Genomic DNA, 20701 nt, shown 5'->3' with positions numbered 1-20701 from the left:
ATATTTCTCATTGACCAATGGGGTTTGATCTTTGGGGCCACGCCCCTATTCTGCGCTCTAGTACCGCCCTGGTTAAGCCTCCTCTGGCTCCGTCGCACAGCTGCGCGGTGGCTGACTGACTTCCGCAGTGGTTGCCGGGATCGCGCTGATGTGGCCCCAACCCCGCCTCCCTCCCCGCCCCGCGATGTCGGAGGAAACCCGACAGAGCAAATTGGCCGCAGCGAAGAAAAAGGTAAAGTGCACCGGGTCGCGGCCCCCCGACCCAGCCCCAGCCCCACTCCGATGGCAGGACCATGGCCAGAGTCCGTGCCACTCCTGAGGCACACCGGGCTGGGCTCCCCCCGGCGCGTCTGGGCTCCCCCTACCAAAGTCTTGTCAGCCAGCCCCGCCCCCTCAGCCGCCCAGCCCCCGCCCTCGCCAGTCGCCCCCGGGTGACTTTGGGCTGGTGACTCCCGGGGCTCCCCGCTCCAGACTCGGCCCTCACCTCCTGCCTCCCGAAGTCCGACCTCCCTGGGCTCTTTGGGCTGGCCTCTCCAAGGACCTAGGACCCCAGCAATTCAGCCCCTGCCGTCGCCAGTGACTTTGGGCCCGTGACTCACGGGGTCCCCCGCTCCAGACTCGACCCTCACCTCCTGCCGCCCCAAACCGGACCTCCCTGGGCTCTTTGGGCTCGCGTCTCCAAGGACCTGGGTCCTGGCCCTGCGGTCCCCTCCCCCATCGCGGAGCGGCGACTCGGACGTCGCGCTGATGTTCCCCCCAGGAGTGGAATGTAGTGACGTCACAATCCCCCTCGGAACCGTAATTAGTGCGCGAGACCAGTCTTTGATCTTAGGACCCAGTCCCCTAAGTGTTCTCATCCCGCCTCTGGTTCCTCTGGTCACAGCATAAATTTCCAGCTAGAAGGGGATCGGGGACTATGGGACCTAGGAGGGAGGGGTTTCAGGCTGCCTTACACCCTTAACAGAGACATTGACAGTGTGAAAAGCCTACACTTCACTCGTGAGCTGAAAACATTGGCAGTATCTCTGGGTGGCAATGTGAGAACGGGATTGGTTTGGTTTTCCCCCAGGCTTCTACTCTCCAGAGAGACTTTAACATTTTTTTCTGACTTCTCCACCTCGTACTGAAATTCTCCATGGTTCTGGGACCAGAGTGCCCTTCAGTGGTCTCTGGAATGAGATCTGCTTATCTTCTGTGGAACAGGTCTTGGGAAACTGAACTTGACAGCTTGAATCTTCCTCATATCATCTCAACCTGGGGTACTTGGCGTGCCACAGGATAAATATGGGGCATCTTTCTGAAGCATCAGTTTCCCTTTATTCTCTTGAGAGAGAAAAAACAATGTACTTAGGGATGACAGTCACATAAATTTCTAAGAGTATACGAGACTTTTCTCTGAAATGAGGCTTGGGTTGTCCTCTTTCTGTTAAATTCCCAGGTTCAACAGAAAGGCTGCCTTCTGCCATGAGGATACATTGATGTAAAAGTTTGAGAGGCACTGGTGCATTTCTTATATTAACAAACGTGTGAGGATGTATGACTCTAAACCACACAGTGTACAGTTCCTGCTGACTTAATGTTCCGGCCCACATTTTAAGATACATATTTATTTTTAGAGATGGGGTGTCACTGTGTTGCCCAGGCTGGCCTTGAACTCCTGGCCTTAAGTAATCCTCCTGCCTTGCCTCCCAAGTAGCTGGGACTCCAGGCTTGACTTCTCCACCTCATATTTGAATTCTCCATGGTGGAGTGGAATGTAGTGATGTTGCAATCCCCCTCGGAACCGTAATTAGTGCGTGAAACCGGCTTTTGATGGTAGGACCCAATCCCCTAAGTGTTCTCATCCTGTTTCTGGGATGAGAGGTAGAAAAGTACCTCTGCCTCTGGTTTTGGCCCCTGGCAGCTGCTGATTTGTGGCAAAACCCCAGAGCTTCGAGTCAGAAGACTGAGTTTAAGTTCAATTCTTGCCTTTTTTTTAAGCCATGGTATCAATCCCTCTCAGTCACTAAGTGATTGTGACAAGACCTTGTGGAGTTGTTAGTGGCATTAAATCAGATGGTATATAAGAGTATTTTGGAAAAATTGTAAAGTAGGATGTATCTGTGGGGGCTCGTAGATCTCATGAGTATTATTGCTCTTCTTTTCCACAGTTGAGAGAATATCAGCAGAGGAACAGCCCTGGTGTTCCCACAGGAGCGAAAAAGAAGAAGAAAATAAAAAATGGCAGTAACCCTGAGACAACCACTTCTGGTGGTTGCCACTCACCTGAGGATGTGAGTCTTGGATGGCCAGGCTCCTGGGGACAGGGGGCCCAAGGGGCAGTAGAGGGTAATTGTTATGATTGTGGAAGAACTGTTGGGTACTGATTAAGAGTTCTGGGTTTGTATACTACCTGTCCATCTGCTAGGGATGTGATTTAGGGCAAATTGCTTGAGCTTTTTGGGCCTCTCTTTTCACAACTATAAAGTATTGTTTTACTTATACTTGTGAAGTTTAAATGAGATTTGTTATTATTGTTGTTTTTATGTTAATCCCTAGTACAGGGCCTGCTGTCCTAAACACCCAGGACACCCAGGAAATGGTAGTTGCTGTTTCAATTTCCTCATCTCCAGTCTCAAGGGGAAGCCAGGCCAATGAGAACAGCCACTTGCCATCAGGCTATCCCTTTAGGAGTCACTGAAAGGGCCCCAGGGTGTGGTGAGGAGAGCCCCAGGTGCTAGAATTAGGGGAAGATCTAACTTTTGAGTTCATCTTTGCACCAGCTTGCTGCGTGACCACAGAAAAACCACTTCTTCCCCTGGGCCTCAGTTTCCTCCTCTGTAAGGTGACATTGGATAAGATCAGTGTCTTTCAAGCTTGTTTTTTAGCTGGAGCCCCCTTTGTTCAAGTGACCCCTTACTCAGAAGTCTGGTTTTTAAAATGGAGGTGGAGGTCTGTAGTTCTACTAGATTCATTGCCCACATCCTGGGCCTAAGGAGAAGGGTCCAAACAGCATATTAAGAGCTGCATTGGTCAGGTGACTCCACTCTGTGTGACTGCATCGTTCAGGGGACTTTTCCATCTATTTGTTTCTGCCCCTGGCAAGACAGCAGGTGGCCATTTGGAAGGATGGCACAGGCCATGGTATGATCTCCTCCACTCTTCTTCAGTATTTCATTTCCCTGAACCCACATCTTCCTCCTTCCCTGACTTTCTTGCCTCTCTCTAAGCCACTTCTACCTTTTTCCCCCTGCCCTTGTTTTTCCCTTTTCGCCTCCTGTAGATTCAGGACATTCTGAAGGTGCTGGTGTCCGACCTTAACCATTCCAATGGGGTAGCGCTCCCCCCATTGGACAAGTGGAAGGTGAGGCAGTGCCGAGACCCCTCTCTGGCTTGCTCTCTCCAGCTGTGCATGCCCCTGAGGCTTCTCTGGTTTGGGGGATACTTCGCCTCTGGCTTATTTTATGTTGCTGCCATTAACCTTCCGCCTGTTTATGTCCGCTTCTTCACCTGCTTGATTGATTGGGTTTTTATTCTTCCCCCAAATCTTTTATCATCTTGGAGAAGGTGAGACATATCTTAAAGTTTAAAAGTTTAAAGGTAATTTGGGAATAACTTTCAGAGCAGGTGTGTGGGATTTGGGGCTTTTTTTTTTTCTTCTTTTTTTTTCAGAGACAGAGTCTCACTTTGTTGCCCAGGCTGGAGTGCAGTGGCACAGTCTTGGCTCACTGCAACCTCTGCCACCTGGGTTCAAGTGATTCTCCTGCCTCAGCCTCCTGAGTAGCTGGGATTACAGGTGTCTGCCACCATGTGTGGCTCATTTTTGTATTTTTAGTAGAGATGGGGTTTCACCATGTTGGCCAGGCTGGTCTTGAACTCCTGACCTCAAGTGATCCACCCGCCTCGGCCTCCCAAAGTGCTGGGATTACAGGCGTGAGCCACTGCTCCCAGCCTGGGATTTGGGCTTTTGAATGCCCAGTGTGGGTACTCTCAGACTAGGAGAAATGAAAAAAACAAACAAACAAAAAACCCAACAGACCTTTAGGTTTTGCCCTAAAGGCAAAGATCAGTAAACCACGTAGAAGTTAGTGATTTTTTTTTTTTTGATTAATTCACTTTGGCTTAAGAGTAGGGAACAAAGGGTTAAAAGAAAATGAGTTCACATTATAATTGGAAGGATTGAAGCTATTTTTTCAGAGGAACTAACTAAAAGTTGTGAGGTTAACCAAACAGATGAGTGACCAAGACATTCTGCCCCTGATCTCTCCAAATGGACATTTAGCCATATTCACTGGGCTCTTGACAACAAAGGCACTTTGATAAATAAACAATGGAGAAAATAGATGAACAAGGTAGGCTGCACACCGAGGGAGGCAGACTCCTCTGAAGGAGGCAAGAGAGAATTTTGGAACATTCCAAATGCTCAGCTCGGGGGGAGGTTGGTTCCAAATGGACTCCAGGCTGGAGAAGGTGGCATTTGAAGCTGGCTTGAAGATTAAAGGTGGGTAACATTAATCCATATGGGGAGTGGGGGAGGCAGGGGGAGCGGTGAGGCCATGGTCAGAGTGTGAACTCACAGAGCACCTTTCAGGAACACAGGGAGCCTGGTGGGGGGCAGGGCATGGAGGTACACAGGGCTAGGAGACAACCTCCTCTGGCTGTGATTTGGCATTTCTTCCATCTCTAACTCACCTGGGAGACTCCTTCCTGCCAAGCCAGAGGAGCAGGGCACAAATAGAGCCTGATCCTGTTGGAGATGGGTATGGGGAGAGTGACTGAGACAGAGCAGCCTTGGCTGCTGTTAGAGAGTTGTCCTTGGCTGCTGTTAGAGAGTTGTCCAGTCGTCACACCTGTTACCCTCCAGTTGATCAGGTCTGTCCAGATGCTGTGACTCACCTTGCCAGCTCAGAGGAGACACTGAGTGGTACGGTTGGGGAGCACAGGCCTAGAGGCATCCTGCAGCCAAGTATTTGGCTTTTGCTCTGCCAATGGTCCAGTGGATTAGGGGGTCTGCAGCCTGTTTCCTAATGCTGTGAGATTCTGTGCCAGCCCAGGTCCCTTTGTTCTGGAAACAAAGGCCTAGATCCCCATATTTCCTTCTTGCTGTTTTGTTTTTGTTTTTGAGAAAGAGTCTTGCTCTTTCTCCCGGAGTGCAGTGGTGTGATCTTGGCTCACTGCAACCTCCCCCTCCCAGGTTCAAGTGATTTTCATGCCTCAGCCTCCCAAGTAGCTGGGATTACAGATGTTGCACCATCACGCCCGGCCATTTTTTTTGTATTTTTAGTAGAGATGGGGTTTTGCCATGTTGCTCAGGCTGGTCTTGAACTCCTGGCCTCAAGTGATTCACCTGCTTTGGCCTCCCAAAGTGCTGAGATTACATGCGTGAGCCACCATGCCCAGCCCCTTGCTGTTTTTATACCTTCTCTATATCCATAACTGTTTCCAATGTAGGTTTTGTTTTTTTTTTAATTTCTCATTTTTATTACCATGTAAGTTTTCTACTCCAGGAATGCAGGCCTGTGATCGTAGTATCCTGAGCGGAGGTGATAACATTTCCAGAAGTAGGGAATAATGGAGAGAGAAAAAATATCTTAATGGGATGGGACATTTTGAGGAGAGTAGGCTTTTTTAAAAACTCCGTCTTGGCTACAAGACTTAAAATTATGAAATAACTTGGTTGCTCACAAAATAATCATGCTATGTGTGTCAGAAAGTCCTCAGAAAAATGCTTTTTCAGCCGAGTGCAGTAGCTCATGCCTGTAATCCCAGCACTTTGGGAGACTGAGGAGGGTGGATCACCTGAGGTCAGGAGTTCAAGAGCAGCCTGGCCAACATGGTGAAACCCCATCTTTACTAAAAATACAAAAATTAGCTGGGCGTGGTAGCGTGCACCTATAATCCCAGCTGCTCGGGAGGGTGAAGCAGGAGAATGTCGAGCCCAGGTGGCGGAGGTTGCAGTGAGTGGACATCTCGCCACTACACTCCAGCCTGGGCGACAGAGTGAGACTCCATCTCACACAAAAATTAAAAAGAGAAAAAAAATTCCCTTCCTCTGAGCGTTCTTGTGTCTAATCCTAGAGATCAGAGGGAACCCAAAATGCCAAGAGGGCCCTAAAGCCTAGCAGGGTCCATTACTAAGAGTGCCAGCCTTCCCTCAAGGCTTATACCTGGCCAGCAACTGAACCCTTGCTCTGACCTATTAGATTCAATTGTAGGCATTGTCAAGGCAACACCAGGTTCCATGGTCACAGTAAACTTGGAAAGATGCAAAGGCAACTTGGCTCATCTTCAGTTCCACCAGCCTCTGCAGCACTTGCTCTAAGGAGGGAAGCAGATTTGGGTTTTCAGAGGCCAGGGCTGAAGGGTCCAGTGAGCACGCAGTCCTTTCCCTGGAGAGAGGTGTAGCCACTTCTCCCAGACTCAGCTTCCGTGGCCAGGCCCTGGCTCCTTGGTGTTTTTCTCTTGTCCAGCTTAGCTGGTCAGCCAGCTTTTTCCACTGTCTGCCCATCTGGCTTGTCAGATATTAGAAGATCTCTAGAACCAGAGGCTTGGGCCAAGAGTAAGGTCAGAGCCTGGAGAGAGGCTGGGTGGGGCTCTGATCAAGCAGGTAGGTCCAGTTGGGGGCAAGGGAGAGGCTCCACATGACCCCAAGTTCTGAATCCTAGAATTGTCCCCAGGAACTGTTCCCAGGAAAGAGGCCCCACAACTTCCAAGTTGCCAAGAGCCACAGGGAAGATGTCTTACCTCTGTTTTCTTGGGTGGTTTCTTGGTTGGGTAGATGTTTTTGGAGGTAAGAGGTTGGGGTGGGAGTGTTGGCCATAGTTTATTCTCTTTTTACCTCCAGATAGTTGGGGAGAGGCTTCTAGTTGGGCAACTTTTTTTTTTTCCCTGAAAAGGCCTGAATCAGAAACACGGCCAGTAGGCCAGGTGCAATGGCTCACACCTGTAATCTCAACATTTTGGGAGACCAAGGTGGGAGGATCACTTGAGCCCAGGACTTTGAGACCAGCCTGGGCAAGATGGCGAGACCACGTCTCTATAAAAATTAGCTGAGCATGGTGGTGTGCACCTGTAATCTCAGCTACTAGGGAGGCTGAGGTGGGAGCATTGCTTGAGCCCAGGAGGTGGAAGCTGCAGTGAACTATGATTGTGCCACTGCAGGGGAGAAGGGAAGGGAGGAAAGGAGGAGAGAGGCAGATAGCTACATTGTGCATTGCCCAGACAACTACTCCCTCATCACCATCCTCTGCCCACTAGGGGCCCAGTGAGGGTCACTCTGCAGCACAGACTGGCCTTCTGGAAGAACAGTGCCTTTCTCCTCCCTGACTTTGGCACACCTTCCTCCCGCCTGCTGTGGCTGCCACAGGTCAGAGCCTGCTGCTGTCTTTTGCTGAGCTCCAGGGAGAGCGAGGTCCTCGTGTTCATGAAGGAGGCCGTGCAGCCCCTGCTTTGAGCTTTGGCCATCTGAAATGCTGCCTAGCAGCCCAAGGCCTGGGCAACCAATCCACACCCGAGTGGCTCCTAGCATGTGTGACTGTCACTCTGACTGCAGCAACACCTGTCCTACCTGTTCCACACCCTTGTGTTCATGGCACTGAGGTACCTTCTCTCCTGCATGGCCCTCTAACCCCCTGCTCTGTTCTGTGACAGACACCCAAGGACAATGCTGCTTCTCTACAACCATCTGATGACACCGTGTTACCTGGCGGTGTCCCTTCCCCTGGTGCCAGTCTCATTAGCATGGCGGCATCTCAGGTTTGTGCCTCCTCACCCTCTGCCCACTGCCCTCCTGTACCTATTACGGATTGTCGTCTCCTTTCACAGGTAGCTTGTTCCCTAGGGTCAAGGGCTCTTCCTGGGGACTGGGCTGGGGGAAGGCTCAGACTGGGCTTTTCCTTGAGGCCTGGGGAGATGGAATATTGTTGGAATGAGTTTGGGAGCTTGACTCACCCCATCCTGGGTGATTCTTACCAGAAATCGAATGACCGTCTCATACGTTTCTTCCCACACAGAATCATGATGCTGACAATGTCCCTAATCTCATGGATGAAACCAAGTGAGTGTCTCCTGTTGGGGCAGCAGTCTCTAGGCTGAGAGAGTCAGGGAGGCCACTGCCCATGACCTTCTTTCCCACTGAGCCACCTGCACCTCTGACCCCTGTGTCTCCATCCCTAGGACTTTCTCATCAACCGAGAGCCTGCGACAACTCTCCCAGCAGCTCAATGGTCTTGTTTGTGAGGTACCTCAGGAACTGAGGCCCAGAACGGGGTGGGGGGAAGGGAACTATGATAGAAACTGAGGTAGGGATTCACAAGAGAGAGGGAAGATCCTGGGACCAGCCAATGTGCTGGGCAATGTTAAGGAAGTCACCTCTTCCCTGAGCCTTCTCCCTTGAAGTCGTGCACATGAAGGAGTTGGACCCCGTGACTGGTTGCATCATTTTATCCTGCTGCAGAAGCACTGAATGAGAGCTGCTTGAGAGGGAAGGATGGTGGAGAAATAAGAACCATGAGAGAAGTTGGCACAAAGGGGTTACGGGACAGAGGGTCCAAGTTAGAAAAGAAAATGTTGCCAATTGCTGGGGAGAAAAGGAAGTCAGAGGGCTTAGACACTGAGGGGACAGAACATCTCCATGTGCACTCTCGTCTCTTATAGTCTACGACATGTGTCAATGGGGAGGGCCCTGCATCATCTGCTAACCTGAAGGATCTGGAGGTAAGAGGCCCTGGGCCGTGGCCCAGTGACCCTGCAGGCCAGCCCTCCAACCTCCTCCCACAGCGGGGGCTGGGTGCCCCTCTGCCAGCTGAGACAGCCCACACACCCCCCAACCCTAATGATTGCTCTCTCTACCTCTCCCCCCAATCCTCCTCCAACTCCTCCTCTCTGCATGCGCCTCAGAGCCGGTACCAACAGCTAGCGGTAGCCCTGGACTCCAGCTATGTAACAAACAAACAACTCAATATCACGATAGAGAAATTGGTAAGAGTCCAGTGGGGTCCCCTGATTCCATGCTGCTAATCCTGGGCTCCAGTTTCCCCTTGGGACCCTGAAGAAAGGGGCAGGGGGCCCCTGGTGCCAAGGGCGAATGGGGAGCTGGGGGGCCCAGGCCTCAGCTGGAGGGACCCCAGCGCACGGAGCATGCAGCATGGCTCTTCTGTTGCTGCCCTCTTTGCCTACTCTCTCTTCTCTAGACACCCCTGCTCGAGTCCTTGCCACACACGCCCTGGGGTTGTTGCCTCTTGGGGAAGCACTAGCATGACTGGTTGTCAGGAGCCCCGTATTTCTGCCCTGACTCAGTCCTTAATTTGCTCTTTGATTTGGGACAAGCCACCTCTCCTCCTTGGGCTTGCATTTCCTGAGGAGGTAGAGTTAGAGAGTATCAAAGGTCTCTTAGCTCAGAGAGTCCAAGATTTAAAGGCCCATTAGAATGTAAACCTCAGGGCCAAGGGCTCCTGTCTGTCTGTTTCTGTCTGGTATCCCTGCTATTAAGAACCGTACCTGGCCTGTGTGTGCTCAGCAAATGTTTGTTGAATGATTACACCTTTCTAAATCACAAACTGGCAGAGGGTGGGCTTTTCTCACACTCCATCTCTAGAGGTTTATGTTACTGTCCTTTCAAGAGAATCCAGATTCAGACTTTCAGTTCTGTGGCTGTGGGCAAAAACCAACAAAGACACAAATCCCCTTTCCTTGAGAGCCTGAGGAGAGTTTACCAGTTCGTGTTCCCATTGGGTCTGAGAACTTTGCCTTTAAAATCCATTCCTGGCCCATGCCTACCCCTTCCTGGTCTGGGGAATAGAGTTGAGGGGGCCACCCTCAGTCACCTTCCTTTGACTCTTCCCCACAGAAACAACAGAACCAAGAAATTACGGATCAGTTGGAAGAAGTAACGTGATTTTTTTGTTTGCTCACATCATGACTGCTGGGTTTGGGGGGCGCTCAAATGTAGAGGCCTCAGTCTCGTCTCATCTACTCCCAGCCTGGGAAAGAAGGCTCACCCCCCTCCCCAGATTCCACCCCATCCCCACAGGGTCCCTGATAACCTGGTCCCATGGGTGGGCCTGTACTGGGAAATTGGTGGCATTCTGAGGGCATGTCCTTTGCTGTGCCTTCTCTGCCTCCCCCTCGTAAGAGCTCTGTCTTCCTCTTCCTATAGGAAAAGAAAGAATGCCACCAAAAGCAGGGAGCCCTAAGGGAGCAGTTACAGGTGAGTGGAGGGTGTGAAGTTCCGTCCTGTCCTCTGGAGAATGTTTCTTTCCTTCTTTTTCAGCACTTGCTTGGGTTTCCTCCCAAAGGTTCACATTCAGACCATAGGGATCCTCGTATCAGAGAAAGCTGAGTTACAGACAGCCCTGGCTCACACTCAGCATGCTGCCAGGCAGAAAGAAGGTGGGAATCTGGGCACCCCATCATCCTTCAACCTGGCACTTGGACAGGCCTTTAGGGGGTGTCCTTTGGGCCCCATCTCAACCTCTCTCATTCCAGGAGAGTCCGAAGATCTGGCCAGCCGCCTGCAGTATTCCCGGCGGCGTGTGGGAGAGTTGGAGCGGGCTCTCTCTGCTGTCTCCACGCAGCAGAAGAAGGCAGACAGGGTGAGTCCAACTGCCTGCCCCGTCCCCTGGCAGCCTGGCTTCCCAGATGGAGGAGTGCGCCTAAAGGTCCCTTCTGCAGGGTTGAGTGTCCTGCCTAAGAAGGCAGCATGGGCCATTTGTCATTGCTTTTGTGTGTGGTTGCTAGAGGCATCCTGGGGCTGAGTCAGCTGCTGTGGGTGAGTTTGGGGTCACTGTGGGGAGTGAACACTGGACGCAGAGCTCGGAGGCCAAATGTCCACTGTGCCCTTACCTGGCTGTGGCCTTGGCCAAGTCCTAGGTGGGGAATATGGTACTTGTACTGTGAAGGTACAGAAGAGTATCTTTAGTATGTTACCATTTGTGTAGAGAGAGGGAATGTGTGTGTGTGTGTGTGTGTGTGTGTGTGTGTGTGTGTGTGTGTGTCTGTGTCTGTACCTATGTATTATGACAATATACATAAAACATGTCTGCTATACATAAAACAGGAGAGAGGAACAGCACAGCTGGAAGATATTTCCCTTCTGCACTTTCGGAGTTTTGGACTATCTGAATGTGTCATCCTTTCAAAAATTGAACAAAAGATTAATTTCCCCCTTCCTATCTGTGCCCTCACCCTCAGGGAACAAATGAGCTTAGAGACTCACATATACCTGGGTGTTCAAATCCCAGCTCTGTCTAAGTGATCTTAGGCAAGCACTTAACCTCTAATATTCCATGTTTTCCATCTATAAAATAGAGGTAATAATAGTAACTGTCTCATGTGGTGGTTATTAGGATTAAATGGGATTGTTAGCGTGGTGCCTGGTGAAGCATTCAATAAAGGTTCAAACAGTGGTAGTAATAATAATAACAATAGCAATATTCTCTGATCTCTCTGGGCCTCTGTTAGCCAACTGTAGATTCGATCTTGGCCAGGTGTGGTGGCTTACACCTGTAATCCCAGCACTTTGGGAGGCCGAGGCGGGTGGTTCATCTGAGGTCAGGAGTTCAAGACCAGCCTGACCAACATGGCAAAACCCTGTCTCTACTAAAAATGCAAAAAATTAGCTAGGTGTGGTGGCGTGCCCCTGTAATTGCAGCTACTTGGGAGGCTGAGGCAGGAGAATTGCTTGAACCCGGGGGCGGAAGTTGCAGTGAGCTGAGATCGTGCCACTGCCCTCCAGCCTGGGTGATAGAGGGAGACTCTGTCTGAAAATAAATAAATAAATAAATAAATAAATAAATAAATAAATAAAAATATAAAAATTAGCCAGGCATGGTGGCACATGCTTGTAATCCTAGGTACTCAGGCGCCTGAAGCAGGAGAATCACATGAACCTGGGAGGTGGAGGTTGCAGTGAGCCAAGATGGCACCAGTGCACTCCAGCCTGGGTGACACAGGGAGACTCCATCTCAAATAAATACATATATACATACACACATACATAAATTCGCTCTCTCTCCCTGTCCCTTCCACCCTTACCAAGTCCTTTTTTTTTGAGACGGAGTCTCACTCTGTCGCCCAGGCTGGAGTGCAGTGGCACCATCTTGGCTCACTACTCGGTCTCCCAGGTTCACGCCATTCTCCTGCCTTAGCCTCCCGAGTAGCTGGGACTACAGGCGCCCACCACCACGCCCGGCTAATTTTTTGTATTTTTTTTTTTTTTTTAGTAGAGACGGGGTTTCACCGTGTTAGTAGCCAGGATGGTCTTGATCCCTTGATCTCACGATCCGCCCCCCTCGGCCTCCCAAAGTGCTGGGATTACAGGCGTCAGCCACCGCGCCTGGCCACCCTTACCAAGTTCTTTTAAAAACAAATGAGACCTGCCGGGTGCAGTGGCTCACAATCTGTAATCCCAACACTTTGGGAGGTTGAGGCAGGCGGATCACTTGAGGTCAGGAGTCAAGACCAGCCTGGCCAACGTGGTGAAACCCCCTCTCTACTAAAAATACAAAAATTAGGCCGGGCGTGGTGGCTCACGCCTGTAATCCCAGCACTTTGGGAGGCTGAGACGGGCGGATCACAAGGTCAGGAGATGGAGACCATCCTGGCTAACACAGTGAAACCCTGTCTCTACTAAAAATACAAAAAAATTAGTCGGGTGTGGTGGTGGGCACCTGTAGTCCCAGCTACTTAGGAGGCTGAAGCAGGAGAATGGCGTGAACCCAGGAGACGGAGCTTGCAGTGAGCCGAGATCGCGCCACTGCACTCCAGCCTGGGCGACAGAGCGAGACTCCATCTCAGAAAAAACAAAACAAAACAAATTAGCCGGACATGGTGGTGCACGCCTGTAGTCCCAGCTACTCAGGAGGCTGAGGCAGGAGAGTCACTTGGACCAGGGAGGCAGAGGTTGTGAGCTGAGATCTCACCACCGCACTTCAGCCTGGGTGACAGAGGGAGACTCTGTCTCAAAAACAACAACAGCAACAACAAAATGAGACCATGGGCTTGGAAATGCCTTGAAAACATGTCAAGTGTGATTGAGAGTGAGGAAGTGTTACTGTGGAGTAGGTACTGTAGCTATTGTTACTGGTCGGCCAGCTGCTCCTCTGCCTGCTATATCCTGACTTAACCTTTCTGTATTTGCAGTACAACAAGGAGTTAACCAAAGAGAGAGATGCCCTCAGGCTGGAGTTATACAAGAACACGTAGGATGGGGGATGGTGGGATGGGAGGTCTGGGGGCCCTCAGCATGGGTGGTGTGCTGGGAGGTGGGGGGTACAGGTCTGCATGTGTGCCCAGCAAAGCTTTAGTGCCGGCTGCGCCACTGACTCATGGTGTAGCCTTGGGTAACTCGTGTCTTCTCTCTGGCCTGTACCTGTGACTTTTGATTCCTGGGGTTCCTTCCAGTGCCACAGTTCTGTGGTTGTGGGGCAAGGGTAGAGGGTGGATCACCAAAGCAGTCCTTTCTGTTCTTCGTTCATTCCTTTCTCTACTGCCTCTGGCCATAGCCAAAGCAATGAGGACCTGAAGCAAGAGAAATCAGAATTGGAAGAGAAGCTTCGGGTCCTAGTGACCGAGAAGGCTGGCATGCAGCTTAACTTGGAAGAATTGCAAAAGAAGTTAGAGATGACGGAACTCCTGCTTCAACAGGCAAGAGGCTGCAGCCCCATGGGTGGTGGGAGCGCCATCCAGCTGGGGCCATGGTCTAGGGATCATGCAGGGCATGGGGAGACTCCAGCCAAGAGCTGGAAAATTTGGGTCCTTGTTCCGGTCCTGGCATAAAATCCTCTAGAGAGTGCTAAAAATCTACAAATTGGGGACCTGGAGAATCAGAATCTTAGGGTTAGGGCTTGAAACAATTTTTGTTTTGTTTTGTTTTAAAGCATCACGGGTGAAAACCATTATTTTAGAGATTACATTTATATGGCTAGCTCATGAGTCTGTTTATTTCCTTCTGAGGTTCAAGCCAACACTTTCACTAATAATAGAGAGTAGAGACCTTTTTTTTTTTTTTTTTAGACGGGGTCTTGCTCTATCACCCAGGCTGGAGTGCAGTGGTGTGATCTCAGCTTACTGCAACCTCTACCTCCCAGGCTCAAGCCATCCTCCTGCCTCAGCCTCTCAAGTAGTTGGGACTACAGGCGCACACCACCATGCCTGGCTAATTTTTGTATTTGTAGATACAGGGCTTTGCCGTGTTGCCGAGGTTGGTCTTGAACTCCTAAGCTCAAGCAATCCACCCACCTCAGCCTCCCAAAGTGTTGAGATTACAGGCATCAGCCACCATGCCTGGCCTGAGATCTTTTTAAAATTATTTTTTATTTCTAAAGCAAAGAAACTTGATAGCAGAGTTTTATTGACTGAGTTGCACATTGAGCCTAGCCCTAGCCCTAGCCCTTTTAAAGGGCACTGTTTGGAACGGCCTGGGCTCCCCAGATCTAAACTTCTCGCTCTTCACCATCCAGTTTTCAAGCCGGTGTGAAGCCCCTGATGCTAACCAGCAGTTACAGCAGGCCATGGAGGAGCGTGCACAGCTGGAAGCACACCTGGGGCAGGTGAGGCTTTGCAGGGGAGAGATGTAGAAGGAAGATGACCCCAGGTGGCCAGGAGTAGGTGACAACCAGTGACAGTCCTTCCTAATTTCTGTGGCCATTCTTGCAGGTAATGGAGTCGGTTAGACAACTACAAATGGAGAGAGATAAATATGCGGAGAATCTCAAAGGAGAGAGCGCCATGTGGCGGCAGAGGATGCAGCAGATGTCAGAGCAGGTGAGACCTGACCCTTCAGCTTCCCCTCAACCTCAGATAGGTCACTTGATCTTTCTGGGCGTCTGTGAAATGGGAGGAGCACAGAGGTGGCCATGGGTCTGGGCTGTGTGGAGGTGGGGGCAGAGAGGGAGATGGCAGCCTGTCCAGCCACCAGCCCCTCTCCAGGGCCCTTTCCTGCTGTGCTTTGGGCAGGTGCACACATTGAGAGAGGAGAAGGAATGTAGCATGAGTCGGGTACAGGAGCTGGAGACGAGCTTGGCTGAACTGAGGAACCAGATGGGTAAGCTGGGGCTGGGGTGACCTGGGAGCCGGAATGGTGTCAGAGGGCTGTGGGGGTGGTTTAGAATGCCCCAGGGAGTTGGGTGGATGGAAGGGCTTTGAGGCAGAGGGAAAGAGGTCTGTGCCAGGAGATGGCAAATCTCATCATCTCCATGAGCCTCAGTGCCCCATCAGCAAAGACAGAGGAGTGCCCATTGTCAGCCACCCACAGTTGTCGCTATCAGAAAGTGGTTTGGGGCCGGGCACGGTGGCTCACGCTTGTAATCCCAGCACTTTGGGAGGCCGAGGCGGGCGGATCACGAGGTCAGGAGATCGAGACCACGGTGAAACCCCGTCTCTACTTAAAATACAAAAAAAAATTAGCTGGGCATGGTGGCGGGCGCCTGTAGTCCCAGCTACTTGGAGAGGCTGAGGCAGGAGAATGGCGTGAACCCGGGAGGCGGAACTTGCAGTGAGCCGAGATTGCGCCACTGCACTCCAGCCTGGGCGACAGAGCGAGAGTCCGTCTCCAAAAAAAAAAAAAAGAAAGTGGTTTGGAAGATTGGCTAACATCCGGGTGCGAGGAATCATTAGCAGGGAAGACAAGTTTGGGGAGCTTGAGAGGAGCTATGGACCAAGAGGAGGGTTTTTTTGAGAATCCAGAGGCCCTTATTGTCTGCTTCCTTTCTCAGCTGAACCCCCACCCCCAGAGCCCCCAGCAGGGCCCTCCGAGGTGGAGCAGCAGCTACAAGCGGAGGCTGAGCACCTGCGGAAGGAGCTGGAGAGTCTGGCAGGACAGCTCCAAGCCCAGGTGCAAGACAATGAGGGCTTGAGTCGCCTGAACCGGGAGCAGGAGGAGAGGCTGCTGGAGCTGGAGCGGGCGGCCGAGCTCTGGGGGGAGCAGGCGGAGGCGCGCAGGCAAATCCTGGAGACCATGCAGAACGACCGCACCACCATCAGCCGCGCACTCTCCCAGAACCGGGAGCTCAAGGAGCAGCTGGCTGAGCTGCAGAGCGGATTCGTAAAGCTGGTGCGCTGCCCCACCTGGAGAGCCTGCCCTCCTCCCTAGCCCTCCAGGCCTTTGTTTTCCCACCTGTAAAGTGGGGCAGTGTAGCCCTCACGTGAAATGGTACTTCTGGAGGCACCTGTGAGCCAGAGCCCTGCTCTGATGGCTGTGGGGGAGAGGGGATGATTTTTCTAACCTGGCTCCACCCTTCCCGGTGCCATGGGAGGCAGACACCAAGGCAGCAAGTTCTGGGGTCTCCAGCTGCAGTGGGTGGCCACTGATTGCTTCTCTCTGTCCAGACTAATGAGAACATGGAGATCACCAGCGCACTGCAGTCGGAGCAGCACGTCAAGAGGGAGCTGGGAAAGAAGCTGGGCGAGCTGCAGGAGAAGCTGAGTGAGCTGAAGGAAACGGTAACCCCGCCCCATCCAAGAACGGCTGGGAGGCGGGCACCAGCCTCTGGGGAGGGGTGGTGTGAGGCCAGAGGCAGCTCCAGACTGGGGAGCAGGTGACCCCAGCACCCACCAGGGCAGTCCTGCGACTGTTTCTTGCTCCCTGCCCTCTGACTTTCAGAGGTGGATAGCCTTGGGCTCCTCTCAGGTCTGGACATCATCGTCCCAGCTAGAGGCATGGATTTCTCCCAATCATAGGGAAAGAGACAGCGGTATAAGAGGCTCCTTAGATTCAAACTGGATTCTGGCCTCTGCTCCACTGGTCACCATTCAACTACTTTGCATCTCTAAGCCTCAGTTTCTTTAACTTAAAAAGGAAGTTAGCATCTTCCTTGCAGAGGTGCTGAGGATTAAATGAGAGAATATATGGAAAGCATTAGGCGTGTAGCACACTTAGCAGATGGTGGTTGGCTCCCTCTGTGTTTCCACAAGTCTGTGGCCTACAGTTTAAATGGTGGGAAGAAGGATGTGAGATTTGAGGCTGGGGAAGGAGGCACGAGGCTCTAGGCAAGGGAGTCAGTCACTTAGGCCTGGAGCAAGGGGCCAGAGGTCTGGGCAGGCGACAGAGCCTCACAGAGCCCTCGCTACCCTATTTGTGGGCCCTGAATCTGGAAGCAGGCCACCACCTGCCCTCACGCCCCAGGTCTTCCTACAGGTGGAGCTGAAGAGCCAAGAGGCTCAAAGTCTGCAGCAGCAGCGAGACCAGTACCTGGGACACCTGCAGCAGTACGTGGCTGCCTATCAGCAGCAGGTGGCCACCTATCAGCAGCTAACCTCTGAGAAGGAGGCGCTGCATAATCAGTTACTGCTGCAGACCCAGCTCGTGGACCAGCTGCAGCAGCAGGAAGCTCAGGGCAAAGCGGTAGCCGAGATGGCCCGCCAAGAGTTGCAGGAAACCCAGGTGAGGGAGTTGCTGAGGGCAGGGCCCCGAGGGGGACAACCTGGCAACCTCCATGCCTTCTCACTCTCTTTCCTGCCCCCTTAGGAGCGCCTAGAAGCTGTCACCCAGCAGAACCAGCAACTACGGGCCCAGTTGAGTCTCATGGCTCACCCTGGGGAAGGTACGGGAACCTGCTCACAGGAAGAGGAGAGAGCCCCAGGAGGAAGGGGGGACTGTTAGCAGTGTAGAATTGAGGAGTTGGAAGAGACCTTTAGAACAGCTGGTCATTATGCCAACTGGGTGTCCACACTAAGTTCGGCATCAGTATGGTGACTTCCTGGGAGCAGGGCACTACCAGCTTACCTAAGGATGGGTGAACTGGCCCAGGTCAGAAATGAAGCAGGTCAGAACTCCTATGCTGATCGGTAGTGGGACTGCACCTGGGCAGCATAGCGAGCCCTTGGCTCTTAAAAAAGAATAAAATAAAGAACAGATGCTCATTTCCTTCTGGGGAGGGGCTGGCCCAAGGTACACAGTGAGGGTACGGGTAGAGGTGGGCCCACTTTACCCTTGTTGGGTTATCTGATGACCCCTCTGGCCACCCCCATAGGAGATGGACTGGACCGGGAAGAGGAGGAGGAGGAGGAGGAGGCAGCAGCGGAGGTGCCTCGGCCCATGCCAAGCATCCCGGAGGACCTGGAGAGCCGGGAAGCCATGGTGAGGCTGACTCCCCTTCCCCGACCTTTGCTGCCTCCCTCTGTGGTCCCTCCCAGACCCCCTTCTGCTCTTGGTTTCCCGGCCTTCTGATGTCTTCGGACCCTTACCCCTTTCCTGGGGCAGTGGTGAGACACCATTTCACTTGGGACCAACAAGTGCACTCTCTGAGACCCCAAGGGAAGGGCTGCTCTCCACCTCCCTGCCCTGTTCACCCTATATCCTCCTACAAGAATGCACCCCCTTACCTGCAGGTGGCATTTTTCAACTCAGCTGTAGCCAGTGCCGAGGAGGAGCAGGCAAGGCTTCGTGGGCAGCTGAAGGAGCAAAGGGTGCGCTGCCGGCGCCTGGCTCACCTGCTGGCCTCAGCCCAGAAGGAGCCTGAGGCAGCAGCCCCAGCCCCAGGGACTGGGGGTGATTCTGTGTGTGGGGAGACCCACCGGGCCCTGCAGGGGGCCATGGAGAAGCTGCAGGTGAATGAGTCTCTCCTGGCATGGGTCAAGAAGGGTGGGGGCGGGGCAGGTCGCTGCCGATATGTGACTCCATTATTTTGGTTCCAGATCCGCTTTATGGAGCTCATGCAGGAGAAGGCGGACCTGAAGGAGAGGGTAGAGGAACTGGAACATCGCTGCATCCAGCTTTCTGGAGAGACAGACACCATCGGTGAGTGGGAGGCCAGGGCACGGCGGGAGGAGCTGCACAGTGGTCGGAGGGAACCCAGCATCTGAGCCCTGTCCTCCCGCAGGAGAGTACATCGCACTGTACCAGAGCCAGAGGGCAGTGCTGAAGGAGCGGCACCGGGAGAAGGAGGAGTACATCAGCAGGCTGGCCCAAGACAAGGAGGAGATGAAGGTAGGGCGTGGAACATCTCTGGGGGTGGAGGTGGGCACGGGCATGGGCATGGCAGCTTAGCACCCCTCCCTCCAGGTGAAGCTGCTGGAGCTGCAGGAGCTGGTCTTACGGCTTGTGGGCGACCGCAACGAGTGGCATGGCAGATTCCTGGCAGCTGCCCAGAACCCTGCTGATGATCCCACTTCAGGGGCCCCAGTCCCCCAGGAACTTGGGGCTGCTGACCAGCAGGGTGGTGAGTAGAGCCCTCGGGAGGGGTGGGCAGGCAGGAGTAAGGGAGGGCTCACGTGGCACTCAGAGCCCTGCCTCTCTCTCTCCAAAGATCTTTGTGAGGTGAGCCTCGCCAGCAGTGTGGAGCCTGCCCAAGGAGAGGCCAGGGAGGGTTCTCCCCGTGACAACCCCACTGCACAGCAGATCATGCAGCTGCTTCGTGAGATGCAGAACCCCCGGGAGCGCCCAGGCTTGGGCAGCAACCCCTGCATTCCATTTTTTTACCGGGCTGACGAGAATGATGAGGTGAAGATCACTGTCATCTAAAAGCCGGCTACTGTCAGCAAAGCCTGAAGAAGTGGGGCTGGATACCCTGCCCCCACCATATCCCTACCATCCCTTCTCAGTCACCCCTTTACCCTTATAGTAGCAAGCATAGACCCCTGTCTAACGGGGGTAGACAGGTGCAGATGAGGTGAAGATCACTGTCATCTAAAAGCTGGCCACTAAATTAAAAAAAAAAATTAAAAGTTATGGGATTAAAAAAAGTTATGGGATAAAAAAGGTTATGGGTAAATTATGGTATAAAAGTTATGAAAAAAGGCCAGGCGCAGTGGCTCACGCCTGTAATCCCAGCACTTTTGGGAGGCTGAGGTGGGTGGATCACCTGAGGTTGGGAGTTCAAGACCAGCCTGGTCAACATGGTGAAACTGTGTCTCTACTAAAAATACAAAAATTAGCCAGGCGTGGTGGTGCGTGCCTGTAATCCCAGCTACTCGGGAGGCTGAGGCAGGAGAATCGCTTGAACCTGGGAGGTGGAGGTTGCAGTGGGCTGAGATCACACCATTGCACTCCCGCCTGGGCGACAGAGTGAGACTCTGTCTCAAAAAAAAAAAAAAAAAATTATGAAAAAAGTTATGGGATTAAAAAAAAGTCAGGATAAAAGTTTTAAAAAGCAGGCCACTGTCAGCGAGGCCTGGAGAAGTGGGGCCGGAAGCTCCGCCCCCATCATGTCCCTGCCACCCCTTCCCAGTCACCCCTTTACTCTTACAGTAGCAAATAAGACCCCTGTCTAATGAGGGGAGACAAATGTGTAGACCCTTTGCCACCTTGGCCAGGGCTGACTCCTTGAATTTCTGGATGATGATGATTATAATTTAATAGCCGGAGGCTCATATAATTGGCTTGTTTGGAGGAGGTCTGATGGCCTCCCTACTCTCACCAAAGCAATTTTTCCCTCAGGGGGGCTCCCATCTTCTTACACAGAGAGGCAGCTGAGGCAGGACAGTGGGGCTAACTGTAGACCAGGCGAGGGCACGGCCTGCTGGGGTGGCCCCGCTTCCCCAGTGTACATATTGTATCTGTGTAACATTTTGTATATTCCAGGGGTAGGGCCGCCCCCTGTATCATACCTAGCGGAGGTTGGAGCTGGCACATGGGGAGGAGGTTCTAATAATTATTTGGGGCTGGGAAACTTATTTATTGATAGCATAGGACAGAGGAAGGAGGCGGGGATGGGGTCGTGGTGCCCTGGTGATGCGACTCCTGTTTATTTTGCTTTTTATTTCGGAATAAATGGATTTAGCCATA

The 20701-nt window shown here is 52.4% G+C and overlaps 2 protein-coding genes across 5 annotated transcripts in view; one reads left to right on the top strand and one right to left on the bottom strand.

The window, feature by feature from the left end:
- The window catches only part of SWI5 (SWI5 homologous recombination repair protein), a 13980-nt gene extending 13262 nt beyond the window's left edge, over positions 1-718 (bottom strand). Inside the window, 1 exon segment of the mRNA XM_058445412.1 lies at positions 630-718. Within this exon segment, the coding sequence (XP_058301395.1) occupies positions 630-718 (89 nt within the window).
- Positions 97-20701, top strand: GOLGA2 (golgin A2). 4 transcript variants are annotated; one of them, XM_032165246.3, is made up of 27 exons: positions 97-232; positions 2151-2273; positions 3263-3343; positions 7630-7734; positions 7992-8035; positions 8155-8218; positions 8635-8694; positions 8878-8958; positions 9827-9865; positions 10136-10186; positions 10275-10368; positions 10465-10571; positions 13120-13178; positions 13482-13623; positions 14439-14528; positions 14635-14742; positions 14935-15022; positions 15693-16030; positions 16306-16419; positions 17114-17359; positions 17444-17519; positions 17949-18055; positions 18307-18525; positions 18613-18715; positions 18798-18904; positions 18980-19136; positions 19224-20701. In XM_032165246.3, the coding sequence occupies exons 1-27, from the start codon at positions 149-151 to the stop codon at positions 19436-19438; spliced, it is 3102 nt and encodes a 1033-aa protein (XP_032021137.1). In that variant the 5' UTR covers positions 97-148; the 3' UTR covers positions 19439-20701. The 4 variants fall into 4 exon arrangements, with proteins under 4 accessions (XP_032021137.1, XP_032021141.1, XP_032021139.1 ...); XM_032165250.2 differs by lacking the exon at positions 3263-3343; XM_032165248.2 differs by lacking the exon at positions 8878-8958.

Source organism: Hylobates moloch, unplaced genomic scaffold (assembly GCF_009828535.3).
Source record: "Hylobates moloch isolate HMO894 unplaced genomic scaffold, HMol_V3 SCAFFOLD_10, whole genome shotgun sequence".
NCBI lineage: Eukaryota > Metazoa > Chordata > Mammalia > Primates > Hylobatidae > Hylobates > Hylobates moloch.
This window is presented reverse-complemented; position numbering and strand designations above follow the sequence as displayed.